Genomic DNA, 21,735 nt, shown 5'->3' with positions numbered 1-21,735 from the left:
TGCTTGAAAAAATCTTAATGGCTCCTCACCAACAAAACAATATTGCTAGTGTAAAGGAGATGATTTATGGCTATACCAATGAGAATAATACAAACACAACCTACATCTACCAAACACTCTTCTAGCTTATTAATGTATAAGTAGAAAATGGTAGGGAATAAGGAGCACCATCGATTGAATCTGATACTACATTTAATTTCATTTGATGAACCCTTAATGGTCCTATGGTCCTATGTTGGGAGAAACACCTAGAATACATCCTTATCAGAGTAACCCTTAATGCAATAGGAACCATTAATTCTTCTCCACCTTCATTAATTTTGTCTTAAGAATGATGTTAAAACATTTTCTAAAGTCAATGAAGCAATATAGAGATCAATTTTATTATTGCAACATTCATCTACAATGATCTTGAGGGTAACCAGATGATCTTTATTTAAATGATATCCCCTATAAATCCATCTTCACATTTATCTCTTTTACCATAGCTTTCAATCCATAAGCTACCTTTTTTTCCAAAATAATTCTATATTGTATGATTAAAATGTAACAAAATATAACACATCATTAAGATATTGTAAAAACATTAAAAAATATATAACAAAACACATGTCAAAACTATATTGATATTAATAAGAAATTAAATTTATTGAATTGCAAATCTCCCAAGGAATCCGTTCGGGTTCGAGTTGGTTGTGCGTCTAAAACTTAATTATGTTCCAAAATCGTTAGACCAGCAATAAATTCTTTTACTGAAATGAATTGTTGTTTTGGTCTACTCATGAACATGTGGGATATTTTATGAAAGGCTTTTAAGCGTGGAATTTGTAAATTATTGAATTTTTATATGAATATTTAGCATTTCTATATATTAGTATAGTGAGAAAAATAAAAAATTCAAAAGTGATTATTGTGGGTAGAATCAATTTAAATCTATTTTAATTTTGGATTTACTATGTTGAGAGGTATCAAATCTCTTTTTATCCTAGAAGAGGTTTGCAACTCAAGAGATTTGATTCCTCTCTAAGCTTGGTAGATATGGAATTAAGATGGATCTAAGCTGGTTTAATTATTAATAAGTGATAATTATAATTATTAATTCTTTTTTAATATAATTTCACGTAGTGAAAATATTTTAATTAATAATTATAATTATTAATTTTATTTTATATTTTATATTTTTTAAATTGTATTTTATTTTTATTTTTGTTGCTAAGTAATTTGACCAAGTCAAAATGTTTACATAACATCACATAACATAACCTTACAACATTTCTTCCATGAGCACCTCTCATTGTGAATTATAATTATTAATTTTATTTTTCTATTTTTTACATATATTTTAATTGTATTTTATTTTTATTTTATTGGTATGTAATTTGACCAAGTCAAAATGTTTACATAACATAACCTTAGAACATGTCTTCCATAATGGGCTCGAGAGACTGACTTGACGCAAAAATAAAGAATGAAAAATTAATTATTATGGATGGAAAAATAAATATATTGTTATTAAAATATTTAAAAAATATTTATAGTATTATTCTATGATGATGATGATGAGTGACAAATACATTATATTGGGTAGAAAAATAAATTTTGTAAAATAGATCATCATAATATTCAAAAAGTAATTATAGCATTATCTCTTGATGATGATGATGATGATGACAACGGACGATGATGATGACAAAGACAACTACAATGACTATGACTAGTATAGTTCCATCTTAACTCCAAATCTACCGAGTAGTGAGAGGGATCAAATCTCTCAAGATGAAAATCTATTTATGAGATAAAGACAACTACGATTGATATGACCAATATAGATCCATCATAACTCTAGATCTACAAAGCACCTACAGGGATCAAATCTCTCAAGTCGCAAACCTATTTCCAAGTGCAAAATTTGAAAATAAAATGCACCTTGAGAGATTTGATTCCTCTTGTCTTTTATCTAGACTTAAGATGGATCATTGTTGATTCTAAGTCACAAACTAATGAAATGTTAAGAATTTCTTTTTTATATTTACTTATTTTATATAATATATAGGTAGTTGAGATTGAAAGATTTTATTTACTTATATATATATATATATATATATATATATATATATATATATATATATATATATATATATATATATATATATATATATATATATATATATTACACTTGGGCAGTATTGAATTTCAATTACTCAACACTTAATTATCAATCTAGGGCTTTGTAAGCTTCGAGGTGTAGCACAGGAAATGCCAAGGATTCTAGTTCACTTCTATAATCGCTATGTTTATCGCATCAACTGAATCATTCGGGTGCAATAAAACATATATGTAAAGAAGACCTTGAAATTATGTTTTTCTACTATTAACACAATGACACCAAATCAGTAAAGAGACTAAATTTTCACTAAGAAAAATAACAACCAGATACCCAAAAGAAATAACTCAAGAGAAAAAAAATCCAAGATTCATTTCAAACCATGCAAGCCCAAACATTTTGAAACATAAATACTTTTAAAATAAATCTATTCCTGCAATCATTTCCTATACTGGAAGTGGAAAATAGTTCCTGCACTATGTTCCTACATTGGGTAGAAAAGAACAATACTTGCACTCTCTTCCTATAATAGTAAAATAAATAACACTTTGTTCCTGTACTGAAGAAAAACACCCTATTCCTGTACTGAAAAATGATATAGTGTAGCAAGTCTAAACTCAACAACTGTGAAAATAAACCTTGCTTGAATTAAGGCAAAACTCTTAAACTCATCACACCCTCAATGCATGAACTTCAAGGCTTCACCAATCATTGAATGAAATATTGAACTCCTATGCATAGATAGGAAAATCACCTCATAAATATATTTATCTTGTTCCAGTTTAACACTATATTCAAAATCGACTTTTGTGCATATAACTTTATAAATAAAACTCAACTCATGACTCTAGTTTAGTTAAATATGACAATATTTTGTTCCTCCACTTATCATTTCAAAATAACGAAAGGAAAAATTACGTTCAATAGGCCCAGGGTAATATAGTGAAATATTAAATCAAGAGGTCCTCAACCAAGAATAACTTTACCTGCATAATGAAGCTTCCAAATAGCTACAAGTACTAGAACAAGGGTTTTTTCTTACCTGTTTGAAACAAAACAATTTAAACAATAAACTTATCAATTTCCTAGCAAGACTAAAATAACCCCTCTGTAGATCTTGTCTCAAGGAATATATGTGCACCACAGAGTAGATCTAAACTAAAGAGATGACTTTGAAATCAAAAGAGTAGTTCTAGATTCAAAAGGAAGCTCTGCTCAAAAGAAAACGCCAAGCATAAACATGACAACATAAAGTTACATATATGAAGCTTTATCACTGTCTTCGAAAGAAAACAAACAAGAGATTATCCAAACATGTGCAACTCTTACAAGCCAACCTTCACACAAAAATATTTATCACACGATTTACTCACCACACAATATAATAGATAGAGGGAGAATGAGCTGGGTTGACTCGGCTCTAGACAACCAACTCACTTCCCTATTTAAAGAACAAGATTAATCTATAAGGACAAAGTGGTACTCATAGGAAATAAAATACACGAATCCATTGATATGGCATTATACCTATTTTATTAAACAACAAAAGTCTTTGCTCGATACATAATGTATAGTGACAATTCTAGCTTGAGAGAGGTCATGGTGGCACAAAATTTTTGAAAATATAAACACCAAAATTGTTCACAATATCGCCATTTTCCATCCTAATATATCTTGACATTTATACAAATTACGTTGGCTCTCGGTTGTACCAAACATATAAAAAAAGATGGATTTGTTGGAAACTAATCTCTAACATTAGGAACCCTCCAATGCTACAAGTCATTTGAAGGAAAATAGCAACATGTCCTTAGGAGTGAATACACGCCTTTCTTCCTTAATAACTAGGACCGTCTCCCAGTGAGACTCTCGAACCAATGGTCTTCCATATTCAGTGCAAGAATAAGGAGGGGTGCACGATTTCTTAGTATCTTCCTATATCATAGCCACTTTGATCTAGAATTCGTGAAAATACATTGTAATAGTATTAAGGTAATACAAATAGGAAGGTACATAGAAAAACATCGAGCTTTTTGAATTTGAATAAAAATGATCATACATTATCCATTTACCCAAAGAATTATTAAAGAAAATAAAAATACTTGCATAGACATCTTATTTAGGTTGTAAAACAGAGGCTAAGGTAGGGAGATTTAGGTGAAAAATAGGAAAATTATGGCAGAAAACATTCCCCCAACCTCATCTTATTGTGTGTCCTCACACAACCATTAACCTCTATAAAAAACTAAATTTGAAAAACTTCTCCTCCTCATTGCTGGATTTGGATGTTGATTCCCAAACCTTCTGCTTTAGCCTTCTTTGTTCTAGTATTCCTCATATTTTTTTCAATTTTCCTAGCACGAGTTCACAGATGGGCCACATGGAACGTCCATTTTCTCATTGATTTCTTCAACTTAGCCATTGTTGTTAACAATTCTCCATTCCTGGTTCTTAATGCTACATTCTGAGTGTCCATACATCTATTTAAAACCTCAAGCTCATAAATTTGTTTTTTCAACTTTCGTGTTTGACTTACTCATAGTAGGTTGGTATTATTCCCCAACTATCATCGTCAAACATGACTATTGTTGTGCCTATTGCATGAAATCCTCTTTAGTGGTGGAGTGAAAATATATTTTGAGTCTAGTCCCATTCACCAATAAAATAACTTCCCATCAATCAATGGTTTTAATTTCCACTGCTCCATTCTCTAAAAATTTAACTACTTCATATGGCCCCAACTAGCGTGTGCAAAGTTTCCCCTTACAACTTTTAAACTTGGAATCATAGAGGATTACCCAGTTACCTAACTCGAGTTGATTTTTCTTGATCAACCTATCATGCCATCTTCTACATTGTCGCTGCATTAAGATTGTTTGTTGAACAAAATCCCTTCCTATTTCATCAAGTTCATTCAACTACAGAAGATGCCACTTATGTGCTTTTTAGAGATCCAAACCCAACTAGATTGTAGTTGTAAAGGTTTTAATCTGGAAGTCGATTGGCAGCAGGACTTTATTCCCATATATCATCTCATAAGGTGTATGACTTGTGTTGCTCCTCCAGGTAGATTTGTAAGCCCATAATTCTTTTGCTAATCTATTTGCCCTATCTTTTTATGAATATTTATTGTTTTGGTAAGAATGGAATCAATAACCTTGCTTGTAGATTCTACTTGTTCATTTGCCTATGGATGATACGGTGTAGATTTAGTGTGTTGAATCCTATATTGATCTATAATTATTTTTAGCAGATTAGAAACAAACTGAGGTCCATTATCAGTACCAATTTCTCTTGGAACACCAAATCGAGTAAAAATTTCATTAAATAGAAAATCAACAACATTTTTTTCAGTGGCATAAGGAACAATTCTAGCTTCTACCCATTTTGTTATAAAATTTGTGCAAACCAAGATATGTCTTTTATTTAAGGATGTTGGGGCTATGGGTCCCACAAATTTAATGGCCCATTTTTCAAAGGGCTCAATCATGACTTTAGGACACAAAAGAATCTCATCGGCTTTACCAGGTTGGCCCATTCATTGACAACTATCATAATTCTTAACATACTATTTCGCACCCCTAAACAAGGAAGGGAAAAAGTAGCCAACACAGAGAATTTTGTATGTTATTCTTTTGTCGGCAAAGTGGCCCCCACAAGGTTCATCATAGGTATCTTTCAAGATATCAAACACTTCCTCTTCTCTAAAACAGCTATGAATAATAAGGTTGGGTTCGGTGTAGAATAGGTCTCCTTGGATACAGGAATATGAAACACTTTTTTAATAATATTCCAACTCTCATGAGCACAAAGGTATGGTGGTGTTTTTTTATGACAAGATAATTAACTATGTTTCTCTTGCATCACCACTTCACGTTGGTTGCTATAAATTTGGGAATTGGTGTCCCCTTCATGTTGGTGCCTACATTCATATATAAAGGAAAAATTGGTTCCATGGTTTTCTCTCGTATGGGTTTCCACATAAAAGTATGATTATCCTAATATATGTGTGTGCATTTTTAATTATGGTTTATTAGAAATAGCTTAAATATTTTAAAGATTGTTAGATACCGTTAATACTGTTTCTAACTTTTGAAAACTTTTTATCTTTTTTTTTTAATTATTGTAGATGAAGGATTGGAAGCTAGTAAATCTATATATCTTGGTTAATAATATAAAGAATCCTTTTAAGACCACTAATGAAGCTTCATTCCTCATGCATGGTGTCTTTGATTCTAACCACTCTCAAACAATTCATTTTTGTATGTATCTGTGAGATCTTTTAGTACTAGTTCTTAGACTAATTTCTGGATTGATTTGTAATTTTTCACTAGTGGTTTCAGTTTCACTACTTTCTATATTGAGCACTTATTGGTTCAAAAGTTTACTATTCTAAATTTCTTCTAATAAGTTACGTGTACATTGTTGTTGAAAATATCAACTAATTCATTCCATGATTGTGCATCCGTGTTTTTTTTCTCCTTGCCTCCATTTTCTTATCTATCATTCCATTTAGATAGGTTAAAATAGTTGCATTCGTACATTTAAAATGGTGTTTACCTCAATAAGTGGACTTCAATGATGTGACGATTACCCTTTTTAAAGTATTATTTTGTTAATTTTGTCTAAAATCTAGCAAATATTTGTTGGAATTTGTTTGGAGGAAAGATACCTAGGACTAGGGTTGGAATACCCAACAGAGTAGAACATAAAATTCTATAAAGAAACTCAAGCAAGCATGCATACAACTTCAAATTCACAAAGTAAGTATAATGTAACAATCCTTCCGACCCCCTTGGGTTGTACTTGGGCTATCTAAGGTGTTACTTTAAAATTAACCAAATCTCCATGGTCCATCATGAAGATAGGGTTACAAAAATACACTTTTCCCAACTTCATTGAAACTCAAATCCTTGACAACCATTGCATTTGGCTAGTGAAGAGCTTTCGGGTGAGATAAATTTTATTTTTGGAGAGAACTATCCAGCCATACTATCTATGGATTCATTTGAACATCATATCTTCAATAAAATACCAATGAACATTATGTTGTGATCAATTAATGTAGTCTTTCAAGTCATTGAACTATCATACTCAACAATCTTTGAATTACCCTCTGACAACGATGACAACACTATGTCCAACATAAAATATAGCAAAGATTTCTTGGAATTGCAAGTTTAAGCTATGTAATTTACATATTCATAATGCTCAATGGGGTTTTCAAGGAACCGTATCCATTTATACATTAAAAATGCAATTTGAATAATGAAAAATTACACTTCATATAAATATAAATATAAATATATATATATATATATATATATATATATATATATATATATATATATATATATATATATATATATAGAGAGAGAGAGAGAGAGAGAGAGAGAGTATATCCATCTTAACCACAAATATATCCAGTGGTGAATCAGCTCTTGGTATGAATGTGTGTGCTCTTGGTGTGAATCAGCTCTTGGTATGGATGTTAATCAGCTGTTGGTATGAATGTGTGTGCTCTGCAATGTGATCCAGCATATTGGAAATCATCCTATTTGCCTCAAATTGGATTTGACCATAGACTTCCCTGCTTGTCACCACTCCTCTTTCCAGCACTTCTTGAACCTTTCTTACCTCCCTCTCTTTCCTTGGCAATTTTTTGTGATGTTCCTTATCTTCCCTTGCTTTTTCTATTTCCATCCTTTCCTTTGTTCGAGCTTCTGCTGCTACAATAAAAAGATATTTATATTAAGAAATTAGAAAATAATAATAATAAAAAAAAAATACATCATCATCAAATATATCCAGTGGTGAGAAGGGTCAAATCCGGCCTCCCAGTACAAACAATCATTTTTCATGTTTTGCAGTTACTTTAAAAAGAGAGATTTAGACTTTTAAGAATGTGTTTAATGATGATGTGTTTAATATAATAATAAAAAGATATTTATATTAAGAAATTAGAAAATAATAATAAAAAAAAAAAAATTAATGGCGATCATGAATAAAATACTTCAATTTCTACCTCAATTTTACATGAAATTTCTATAGAAAAATAAAGTAATATAAATTAATTTAACTTTTAATATGAGGGAGATATGTAATTTTTTCACTACTTAATATGGAGTTAACAGATGCTAGTAAAAATAATATTATTAATATTACATCATCTGTAAAATGTTTAATGTGGGCAAAATCAAATATTTCAAATATGTGTCATGAGTGATTCAAGTTACGAAGGAGATTTGTAATTATTTTTAACATTTAATATGAAGTTGATATGTAGAATTTTAAAAAATGTTAATAACAGCTTGGAACTTGGACAACTAAAAATGTCTATTGTGGAGCAATTTCGACATCGCGAACTCAAGAAAAAAATATTTTTATATAGATAAAGAAAGAGAAGAGGGAAGAGAGAATATTCTATGAATATATGTTTTATGAAAATGAGGGGCATGTGGAGAATGAGATTCATGAATAAAATGTTTCAATCTCAACTGTCTATATATAATATAAAATAAGTAAATATCAAAAGTATAAATTTCATCAGTGTTACTCATAATCAACTTGGCTTTTAGCCTCCGGTACAACTGATTGGCCCCCATTATTGTCTTCTCCAGGTACCTCTTGTTGAATAGGCTCCTCTTCCAGTGAACCATTGTCCACAAAATAATGAACAAGTTCTGTGTTCAACTCTAATGGTTGTGAAGGCATGTCCATGCTTTCCTCATTGGTGGTAGATAGATTATGTGGGTTGATATTCATCACTGCCTCTGCCAACCATGATGGTGGGCTTACCTGGGTTGGCATGCTTAATTGTTCATTGTTTAATCCTATTGCATTATCATTTGAAATCAAGTTTGCATTTTCATTCACTTCATAAACTGCCTCATATGGAATATCACATGCAGAATTGGCATGTGGATCAGTGGGTGTGACAACCTCCATGACATTGACAGTTGGTTCATGACTGAACTGTGTCTCATTCACATGTTCATCATCATCACCACATAAGTGCCCTTCATAAAGGGACATTATACCTTCTGCATCAGCAACATCTTCTTGGGCATGAACATTGTCTTGTAAGTTCTCTACTTCTTGATCTTCCACATAAAATGCTTGGCTAGAAAAAGTATCATGCATGAGAGAATCAACATTAAGTGGCCATTTACCAATCCTCCTAGATCCAGCCTTGATATTAGAAGGTGTGAGGGCCCTTTTTAATTCTTTACTTGCAAGCTCAGCTAGCTCAAACCTCTTTACTTCCACCCATGGATTCTTTGCCATCCACGAAGCTCGCTCGATCCTAAAATAATTCTTGAAAGGCCCAAACACGCTGACAAGGGGTTGCAATCTGTGAGTGGTATGAGCCGACAATGTTAATATGTCAATGCCAAAATTGTTGGCCTCCTCAATTGTTTGCAAAGACATGTGGCTTCCATGGCCATCTAAAATCAGTAGGTGTCTGTTTTCAAGAGAGACACCACCTAGTACATATGCACAAAATTACAAAGACAATTTAGGAATAATTCCTTTGTCATCCATGCATGGGGATGTGCTTCCATGAATGCACCTGGATCACAGTTCTGTATATAGTTTTTTAGTTATGTTTTACCTTTGAATAGGTAAAATCCTAGGATTGAAGAACCAATTGCATTGACACAAGAAAGTATAGTGATCCACTCCCTGCTCTTAGGAAAAATCTCAGGCACATTTCTACTCCCTCTTTTGGAAATTACCCGCATACCACAATTCCTTCCTAACTGTAAGCTTGTTTCATCATAGTTCCATATATGGTCTGGGGAATATGAGTGTTGCTCATATGTACTAGAAAGAGTGTTATAGAACTTGGACATAATTGCAGGGCGTAGATTTAAAGCATTTTCTCTGTCAAGTCCCTCAGCTGTACGTAGCACAGGGTCTAGATGCCTTTTTTAAAATCCACTCCACCATGATATACCAAGAAAACCACCTTTGAAGGGGTTTGGCCTCCCTTGAAAGATTTGAGCTACTCTGGATTTAAGTTGTATAATCTATAACCCATGTCCCAATTAGGCCATCTCCTTACACCACTCAAACACCTTAGCCTTCTCCTCTTTAGTCATAACCATAACAGGCCCTCTATGCTTTGTATTAGTCAACCCATTTATCCAATAATGTCTGTTAGAGGCAACAATACGATGTTTTTTTGCAAAGGCATGTATTGAATATCCATTAAACTCGATGTCATCAATTGCGGCTAGCATGTCTTGCTTTGTCCAACCTTTGACGGCACTGATTTTCTTTGTTGAATGTGCACCTTGCATTGTGGTTGAAGGCATCTCTATGGTTGATGTTGGGATAACATGATCTGCCACCATAGTGTCCTTTTCAACAACATTACTAGGTGCATTTTTTTCATTCACATCACCCCCCCTATACTCATCTGATGAAGTGGACCGCAGTTGGGCAACCCTCGTCCCTCGTCTCCTCTTGTTCCTTGTACGATTTGCAATAGAAACTCTTGACATGGCTGCAACAACCTACAAAGTAACTACCGAATTCTGATTTTAAAAAACTGTATTAGAAAAGAAGGAAAATAATTGGCCTTTACAATCAATGAGAAATAACCATCAACGTTTTATCTATATATTGTAGCTGAATACATCTCGGATCTGAAAATCAATATTGGAAGGGTTTAATCTTCTTTATTTGATTATTAGATTATTTTTATGAGTTATCAGGAAGAGCTATTCCTTTTTAATTTTATAACAGGTTTGACATAACACAATTTCTTTAACCCAACTATTTTTCTGTGTCCTCAAATGATTGTTCCTGGCATTCATTTTATTCATAGTTGGTAAAAATATGGGATTTCGGGAAGAGCTATTCTTATTTCTTTTGGTAAAGGCTTTGACATAACATAGTTTCTTTAACCCAACTAGCTTTCTGTGTCCTCAAATCATTGTTCTTGTCATTCTTTTTGTTCTTGGCATTCCTTTTATTCCTAGTTAGTAAAAATATGAGTTATCAAGAAGAGCTATTCCTTTTCCATTTTTGTAACAGATTTGACATAACTGAGTTTCTTCAACCCAACTAAATTTTTGAGTCCTCAAATCTTTGTTTTTGGCACTCATTGTGTTCTTGCCATTTTTTTATTCCTAGTAAGGGTTAGCATGTTTTTATGTGAGGGTTCTTAGTTGTAGTATCTTTATGTAGTTATGTAGTTATTTTGATTTCAGATTCACCTCAAGCACATATCTTTTCAATTTTGTCATTCTTCACTCATTTTTATACTTTTGGAGGCATCTGATCTCAACGAGCATTAATATAGGCAAAAAATTATCCTTGTTGTTAACTGCTTAGGGGAAACAGCTCACAGCGAGCTTTCTGTGTGCCAATCAACTTTGATTCTTTACATATTTATGGGTTTGTTGGTAGCATACAACACCAAGGGGACCCCCTTGAGACTGGAAAAGAGAATTTCTAAATCAGTGGGTCTGTTATTCATTTAGAAATGATTCTCTAACCAGACAATGAATCTACCTAACATCAGAATTTGCTCTTTGTAGGCATGGCATGTTATGCAATAAGCATTCATTCTGGGAACCTGATTCCTAAGGTAACATTTTCATTGATTATATAGATGCATAAGCACCCATATCAAAATGGTTTAGGGTAGAGATTATAGGCACAAATATATTAGGATTTATGCCTATGTGGAGGGTAGAGGGAAGTTCTGTCCTTCCAATAAAAAATATCATTAGTTGGATTCCCCCGCAGTGCTTGGGTGCTCCTTTGGCTGAATGACTAGCCAGTCAAGGAATGAAAATGGATGCTTGATAGTATTGGATAATTTCATATACAACACAAGAACATAATTATTAGTGTAGGTTCTTGCATGGGCCCTTATAGGGAAAGGTGCTTCTATGGGCTTCGGCTAGGTAACCATCCCTTTAGTTGTACCAGAGGTTGCAGACAAAATGTTCACTTGAAACAAATTCTTGAAAAACTTTTCATTCACTATTTTCATTCACATCTTCAATATGGGATTAGACATGAATATCTTACCCAATAAGTCCTGGAATTTCATGGAATAACCTAAACTAATTTCGTGGGGGCAAGGCCATATTTGATGTGATAAAAGTGCCACTTGATTGCCTAAAGAGAAGGTAGGCAGATAGAGATACAAAAGAGGTAACTAAAACATGCATAAGGATGGGAACTAAACGATGGTGGATGGTATCTAATCCCAAGGATGGGAACTAATAACTGAAGCCTAGTGAGGGCCTCTAATGCTGGTGAATCAACGGATTATTGGGTCATGTTGATGCTAAAGGAGTTGGTTGTGTTCTTTCAGTGAGAAATTGGTTAATTCTTAGAATCAATTGCTGAATCAAGAACTTAATCAACTAGAGAAACTTTTGCTGATTCAACAATTGAATCCACCACTGCTCAATCAACTTCTCCATCAATAGCATAACCAAGTGATTGGAGGAAGGATTGGAAGGAAGATTGTTCAGTTAATTTCTTATAAGAAACCCATGTTCTAGCTATTGTATGGAGGTTGTTGCTTTTATTCCATTAGCACCTGAGGAAATCTGTCATTACTCTTTGAAAGGATATTCTTTTCTATTATAGTAGTTTGATATTGAGTTGCAGGGGTCAGATTTGAGGTTATAGTGGCAATGAAATTGGTTTCTAAATCAACAAATCAGTAATGAAATTCGTTGTAATGGCTTTAGTACCTCAGGCTATCTGTCTTTTCTCTTTGAAAGCATATTCTTTGCTATTATAGTAGTATGATATTGAGTTTCAAGGTCATATTTGAGGTTATAGTGGCAATGAAATTGGTTTCTGAATCAGTAAATCAGTAATGAAATTGGTTGTAATAGATTTAATTTACCCTTGTTTCTCAACAGAAATAACATTAATCATTATTCAACTAAAAGGTTAACATTATTCAACAAAACAATACATGTACATCTCCAACAACTAATATAATGAATGTAACACTGTGCACACACTCAGTTTGTATGTTTCCAACAATTTCTGAGCTGAAAGAATGTAACAATGTCTAAACACTTTGATTGCATGTCTCCAATAGCTGATGAGTAGAATGAATGTCTGAAATGAAAATGAGTAAGATTTGAAGTTTTATAGTTTTTTCATATAGAATTTAATTGGCAGGGAATATTTGCATAGGTTTCCATCTCCCAAATTCAAATGTGTGGCCTGGTTTGATTTGTAGATTATCAAATGGTTGATAATATTTGATGGTTGATCCATGTGCTTTCCTTTTTTTTATTCTTGAATTGAAAAGTCTGGTCTGTTTAATATTTTAATTCGAAGGGTTGGTGTCATTTATTGCATCCTATGAACTAATTAATGAATTGAATGTTGTCATTTATTGTCTTTAATCCTGAATGGAATGTTTTCATTTATTGTCTTCAATAGGTTGAATGGTTAAATACACCTTTGCATATGGCTGACACACATTTCACCTATTCTTTTGCAGGTATTACTAAGCAATGGGATGTGTTGCTCCAATGGAAATCTGTAGGTGACTGTTTGATGGGATAGGTGTACTCTTGAATAGAATTCAATGGAATGTTTTGTAGTGCATTTTGACTTATTTGGTAATTTAGAGCTGGAGATATTTGGGACATCATTGTCTTATCAATGTGTGATGTTAATGTTTGGTATTTGACACTTGTTGACCCAGTCAATATCTCGGCCCATTTTGGACTAAATTATATAACTTATATAACTTAATATAAACTATTTATGTTGCATATTTTTGATGACTTATGAATATTTTTTGATGGATGTGTGGGAACCGTGGACAATATAATATTATAATATTAAATAAATGTTTATTGTATTATTAATTGATGGTGATGATGATGGACACTATGACAATGACTTTAAATTTCTATGACACAATATTTTAGAATATTAACATTTAGATTTTTTATACATTAGTATATGTAGAAAACAAGGAGTGGAAAATAGATTTTATAATACTAGAAAAAAATTATCGTATACTTGATGATGATAACAATGATCATGAAAATGACAACCCTGACCTATATGGTCCACTAGAGCTTAAAAGGTTAAGAGAAGGTAATATATTATTATAATATTTAGATAAATATTATTTTATGATGATGATGATGGTGATGATAATGGTGATGATAATGTAGTAATACATATATGATCTACCAGACCTTAAGAAGGGAAGATAAATTAAGAGGTTATTTAGAAAAAGAATTACAGTATTACTTGTTTTTATGATGATGATAACGATGATGGTAATTATGTACTTATACCTATAGAGTCATAGAGATGATGACAATGCCAATCCAAGAGAGAGTTTTTCTCGTTTCACCCTGTTAGCACCACAAAGGTGATAGGCTCTTCATCCCATGGCTTTTTGGGAATTTACCAACACCTACTTTCAGTATGAATATCATGAAAATTTGTTCTTATCTTAAAATATTCATTCTCTTCTTAACATTAGCAAAAATAGATATTTTTTTATTTATTTTCAACAATGTGGTTGATCATCTAATTATAATATATTAGTTTCTTTTTTCCTATAAATATTTATTGACACACAAGTTATTCTCGAAATTTGACATGAGAATATCCTTAATATTATCCATATTTTGCAAAATGATATCCTCCATTGTTTCCCAATGGTTTGGACAATAGTAGATGCCTTGTGTCATCCTAAATTGGAGCTAATGGTAATTGTTTTGGCTAGAATTAGAAGCAATTATAGAGACCTTTTGGCTTCCGTTTGTATAACTTCTTATACATAAGATGCCTAGTCATAACCATGTTTTTAATGGTTGTAAGTATTTCTTCAATTAAGAGGTTCAGGAATGGATCATTTCCTTTAATCTCGATATTGTAGGTTATTAACTACTTTCGGACTTGTTTCTTCCTCCTCCATGACTCTATGGAGATAGTGTAACCCAAAGCCTCACATTCATATAAATAAAAAGGAGAGACACATGTCTCAATGAGGATTTTTTATTTTTCTTAATCGCATATCTAAAGACCTACCAACTTACAATTGTTTTCAAACCCGTAGCAAGGTTTTTTTCCTCCATTTATCCTTTTATCATTGATATAAATCTAATTGAGCTTGTGATGAATATTGAAGATATATGTATGAAGTAACCTCACGCAAGTAGTTTTTCATATATGCAAGTATACTATGTGATATTTTTGGATTTAGGTATCATGAACTTCATTTTGCTAGTATTAAGAGTCATATCCATCTCAGAGATAAATCCTTGGAGGGATCTTAGTTGCTTGAAAAAATCTTAATGGCTCCTCACCAACAAAACAATATTGCTAGTGTAAAGGAGATGAGTTATGGCTATACCAATGAGAATAATACAAACACAACCTACATCTACCAAACACTCTTCTAGCTTATTAATGTATAAGTAGAAAATGGTAGGGAATAAGGAGCACCATCGATTGAATCTGATACTACATTTAATTTCATTTGATGAACCCTTAATGGTCCTATGGTCCTATGTTGGCAGAAACACCTAGAATACATCCTTATCAGAGTAACCCTTAATGCAATAGGAACCATTAACTCTTCGCCACCTTCATTAATTTTGTCTTAAGAATGATGTTAAAACATTTTCTAAAGCCAATGAAGCAATATAGAAATCAATTTTATTATTGCAACATTCATCTACAATGATCTTGAGGGTAATAAGATGATCTTTATTTAAATCATATCCCCTATAAATCCATCTTCACATTTATCTCTTTTACGATAGCTTTCAATCCATAAGCTACCTTTTTTCCAAAATAATTCTATATTGTATGATTAAAATGTAACAAAATATAACACATCATTAAGATATTGTAAAAACATTAAAAAATATATAACAAAACACATGTCAAAACTATATTGATATTAATAAGAAATTAAATTTATTGAATTGCAAATCTCCCAAGGAATCTGTTCGGGTTCGAGTTGGTTGTGCGTCTAAAACTTAATTATGTTCCAAAATCGAATTGTTGTTTTGGTCCACTCATGAACATGTGGGATATTTTATGAAAGGCTTTTAAGCCTGGAATCTGTAAATTATTGAATTTTTATATGAATGTTTAGCATTTCTATATATTAGTATAGTGAGAAAAATAAAGAATTCAAAAGTGATTATTGTGTGTAGAATCAATTTAAATTTATTTTAATTTTGGATTTACTAAGTTGAGAGGTATCAAATCTCTTTTTACTCTAGAAGAGGTTTGCAACTCAAGAGATTTGATTCCTCTCTAAGCCTGGTAGATATGGAATTAAGATGGATCTAAGCTGGTTTAATTATTAATAAGTGATAATTATAATTATTAATTCTTTTTTAATATAATTTCACGTAGTCAAAATATTTTAATTAATAATTATAATTATTAATTTTATTTTATATTTTATATTTTTTAAATTGTATTTTATTTTTATTTTTGTTGCTAAGTAATTTGACCAAGTGAAAATGTTTACATAACATCACATAACATAACCTTACAACATTTCTTCCATGAGCACCTCTCATTGTGAATTATAATTATTAATTTTATTTTTCTATTTTTTACATATATTTTAATTGTATTTTATTTTTATTTTATTGGAATGTAATTTGACCAAGTCAAAATGTTTACATAACATAACCTTAGAACATGTCTTCCATAATGGGCTCGAGAGCACGCGAAAATAAAGAATGAAAAATTAATTATTATGGATGGAAAAATAAATATATTGTTATTACAATATTTAAAAAATATTTATAGTATTATTCTATGATGATGATGATGAGTGATAAATACATTATATTGGGTAGAAAAATAAATTTTGTAAAATAGATCATCATAATATTCAAAAAGTAATTATAGCATTATCTCTTAATGATGATGATGATGATGACAACGATGCTAACGATGAAGATGACATCATCGATGATGATGACAAAGACAACTACAATGACTATGACTAGTATAGTTCCATCTTAACTCCAAATCTACTGAGCAGTGAGATGGATCAAATCTCTCAAGATGAAAATCTATTTATGAGATAAAGACAACTACGATTGATATGACCAATATAGATCCATCATAACTCTAGATCTACAAAGCACCTACAGGGATCAAATCTCTCAAGTTGCAAACCTATTTCCAAGTGCAAAATTTGAAAGCAAAATGCACCTTGAGAGATTTGATTCCTCTTGTCTTTTAGCTAGACTTAAGATGGATCATTGTTTATTCTAAGTCACAAACTAATGAAATGTTAAGAATTTCTTTTTTATATTTACTTATTTTATATAATATATAGGTAGTTGAGATTTTTATACATATATATATATATATATATATATATATATATATATATATATATATATATATATATATGTTACACATGGGCATAGTTTTATCACAGCAACTGAATCATTCGGGTGCAATAAAACATATATGTAAAGAAGACCTTGAAATTATGTTTTTCTACTATTAACACAATGACACCAAATCAGTAAAGAGACTAAATTTCCACTAAGAAAAATAACAACCAGAGACCCAAAAGAAATAACTCAAGAGAAAAAAAATCCAAGATTCATTTCAAACCATGCAAGCCCAAACATTTTGAAACATAAATACTTTTAAAATAAATCTATTCCTGCAATCATTTCCTATACTGGAAGTGGAAAAATAGTTCCTGCACTATGTTCCTACATTGGGTAGAAAAGAACAATACTTGCACTCTCTTCCTATAGTAGTAAAATAAATAACACTTTGTTCCTGTACTGAAGAAAAACACCCTATTCTTATACTGAAAAATGATATAGTGTAGCAAGTCTAAACTCAACAACTGTGAAAATAAACCTTGCTTGAATTAAGGAAAAACTCTTAAACTCATCACACCCTCAATGCATGAACTTCAAGGCTTCACCAATCATTGAATGAAATATTGAACTCCTATGCATAGATAGGAAAATCACCTCATAAATATATTTATCTTGTTCTAGTTTAACACTATGTTCAAAATCGACTTTTGAGCATATAACTTTATAAATAAAACTCAACTCATGACTCTAGTTTAGTTAAATATGACAATATTTTGTTCCTCCACTTATCATTTCCAAATAACGGAAGGAAAAATTACGTTCAATAGGCCCAGGGTAATATAGTGAAATATTAAATCAAGAGGTCCTCAACCAAGAATAACTTTACCTGCATAATGAAGCTTCCAAATAGCTACAAGTACTAGAAAAAGGGTTTTTTCTTGCCTGTTTGAAACAAAACAATTTAAAAAATAAAATTATCAATTGCCTAGCAAGACTGAAATAACCCCTCTGTAGATCTTGTCTCAAGGAATATATGTGCACCACAGAGTAGATCTAAACTAAAGAGATGACTTTGAAATCAAAAGAGTAGTTCTAGATTCAAAACCTTACTTTGGTTTACAATAAACGAAATAATTTTTTCAATAAAAAAGGAAGCTCTGCTCAAAAGAAAACGCCAAGCATAAACATGACAACATAAAGTTACATATATGAAGCTTTATCACTATCTTCGAAAGAAAATACACAAGAGATTATCCAAACATGTGCAACTCTTACAAGCCAACCTTCACACAAAAATATTTATCACATGATTTACTCACCACACAATATAATAGATAGAGGGAGAAAGAGCTGGGTTGACTCGGCTCTAGACAACCAACTCATTTCCCTATTTAAAGAACAAGATTAATCTATAAGGACAAAGTGGTACTCATAGGAAATAAAATAAACGAATCCATTGATATGGCATTAGACCTATTTTATTAAACAACAAAAGACTTTGCTCGATACATAATGTATAGTGACAATTATAGCTTGAGAGAGGTCATGGTGGCACAAAATTTTTGAAAATATAAACACCAAAATTGTTCACAATATCGCCATTTTCCATCCTAATATATCTTGACATTTATACAAATTACATCGGCTCTCGGTCGTACCAAACATATAAAAAAAGATGGATTTGTTTGAAACTAATCTCTAACATTAGGAACCCTCCAATGCTACAAGTCATTGTAAGGAAAATAGCAACATGTCCTTAGGAGTGTTTACACGCCTTTCTTCGTTAACAACTAGGACCGTCTCCCAGTGAGACTCTCAAACCAACGGTCTTCCATATTCAGTGCAGGAATAAGGAGGGGTGCACGATTTCTTAGTATCTTCCTATACCATAGCCACTTTGATCTAGAATTCGTCAAAATACATTGTAATAATATTAAGGTAATACAAATAGGAAGGTACATAGAAAAACATCGACCTTTTTGAATTTGAATAAAAATGGTCATACATTATCCATTTACCCAAAGAATTATTAAAGAAAATAAAAATACTTGCATAGAAATTTTATTTAGGTTGTAAAACAGAGGCTAAGGTAGGGAGATTTAGGTGAAAAATAGGAAAATTATGGTAGCAAACATTCCCCCAACCTCATCTTATTGTGTGTCCTCACACAACCATCAACCTCTATAAAAAAATAAATTTGAAAAACTTCTCCTCCTCATTGCTGGATTTGGATGTTGATTCCCAAACATTCTGCTTTAGCCTTCTTTGTTCTAGTATTCCTCATATGTTTTTCAATTTTCCTAGCACGAGTTCACAGATGGGCCACATGGAACGTCCATTTTCTCATTGATTTCTTCAACTTAGCCATTGTTGTTAACAATTCTCCATTCCTGGTTCTTAATGCTACATTCCGAGTGTCCATACATCTATTTAAAACCTCAAGCTCATAAATTTGTTTTTTCAACTTTCGTGTTTGACTTACTCACAATAGGATGGTATTATTCCCCAACTACCATCGTCAACTAATTATATGATCCTTAATGGTTAGGCCATCACTAAATTATTTTACTCAAATGATGATGATGATAATGATGATGACCATGACCACAATGATGATTAGAATAAAATCTTAAATATAATATTTTACATACAAATATTTAGGATTTTTCTATATTAATATAGGTAATAAAGAGTGGACAATGGATTATAATAGTGTTCAAAAGTATATTTATATTATTATTAATTGATGATGATGATGATGACGTGGTGGCAGTGGTAGTAGTGACAACAACAATGATGATGATGACAATATGACAACGTGGATAAAATTTTAAAATATAAAAGAAATAATGATGACAATGATGATGATGATAAAATTTAAAAGTACCATATTTTAGAAGACTAATATTTAGAAATTTTCTATAAGGGAGGAACACCATTAGGTGAACACCTCCACGTCAACATGCCCTCCTGCCACGCTGGCATGTCAACCTTCATACGACACGTAATGCCTCCATGCAGTGACCTGTTGAGCATGTATGAGTACCGATTCAGTAGGTGGAGGCGGGGTTTAGGGTTTGTTTAGCGTGAGTACCATGCGCCTTGTTCATTATTGCGTTCATTTTTGTTTGGCACCTGTTCTTGTCTGTTCTCTCCGCCGGGTAGTTGAATGTTGTTGCTCCAATGGCGATCACTGCCATTACGGTCGTCGGTGATGTGGGTGGTGGTTTATGGACCAGTAGAGATGGTCGTGTTGGAGGTTGTTCAGTTGTTTTCGTGTGTTTCCTCTTGTTTTTTTGCCTAGTTTTTCTCCCCTGTTTGGTGGTATGGGCTCGTTATTCGTGTGCCTTTATCCCAGTGGCGAATTTAGCTAGGCTCGGTGTTGGACATGGCCGTTTCGCACTCCGAAAGGATTTTGAGGTTTGTAGTTCAATTTATGAACTGCAAGTTCACATTTTATCTACAATTTTGGTCCCTATCTAACCATTTTGATGCTTTCTTGCAGGTTGTTGCAGTCTGAGCTACTGTTTTTGGAGCATCTGAGGTTCCTGTGGCTTTCTAGCATAGAGAAAAAAGGTGGCATGGAGAAGAAATGTAGGACACTGACCTACCAACCTAAAATACTATGTTTTTTAACACATTTAGCCTCCATTGGAATATTGTGCCTTTGTTTTATGCTTGTGTATGTGTTTACCTATGTGGGTTTTGTGGGTTTTAGCTAATTTATGGGTTTTTAGTTTGTTGGGTTTTGGCTAATTTACGGGTTTTCAATTTGTTGGGTTTTGGGTTGTGTATTTTACACTCAGTGGGGTGTGCAGAAAGAGCCCATTGAATTTTTTTTCATTCTACCAATTGAAAATTTAAGTCTTGGAAGTTGGCTTAAGAGCATCCTATGAGTAGCAACATGACTAGGGGTTCAGGGTTCCTATCTACCTAGATTCTAAGCTCATATATAGTGCCCAATCTGAGATTGAATGAATGAGAGGTCATCCCGAGCCTGAGATAGAGAGAGTTTTAGCCACGACATTATATATGTTGTTGTGGGTTGGTTGCACGTTGATGCAGTTGTTGCATCTGTGGGGGTTGCACAACTACGGTATGAGACGTGTAATGAAATGGTTTGGGAATAGCTGCTGGTTGAAATTGAAGGTATAGGTCTCATTGGTCTAGTAGGTTCATTCTACTAGGTCGAGGTAGGGGTTAAGAATTACTAGTCGAGGTAGGGGTTATGAATTTTGGGTTAACAACAATTGGGTCTCAATATATGCTCATGTTCAAACCTGGGTC

The 21,735-nt window shown here is 32.3% G+C and overlaps 1 protein-coding gene across 1 annotated transcript in view; it reads right to left on the bottom strand.

The window, feature by feature from the left end:
- Positions 1-20,648, bottom strand: part of LOC149264435 (antimicrobial ginkbilobin-2-like protein) — a 30,626-nt gene extending 9,978 nt beyond the window's left edge. Inside the window, exon 1 of the mRNA XM_089398948.1 lies at positions 20,543-20,648. Within this exon, the coding sequence (XP_089255074.1) occupies positions 20,543-20,648 (106 nt within the window). The remainder of the gene's footprint in view (positions 1-20,542) is intronic.
- Between the last annotated feature and the right edge of the window lie 1,087 nt (positions 20,649-21,735).

Source organism: Pinus tabuliformis, chromosome 6 (assembly GCF_031772625.1).
Source record: "Pinus tabuliformis cultivar Carrire ecotype Pingquan chromosome 6, CPIR1, whole genome shotgun sequence".
NCBI classification, from domain to species: Eukaryota; Viridiplantae; Streptophyta; class Pinopsida; order Pinales; family Pinaceae; genus Pinus; species Pinus tabuliformis.
Note: the sequence above shows the minus strand (reverse complement) of the source record. Positions and strands in the feature narration are given on the sequence as shown.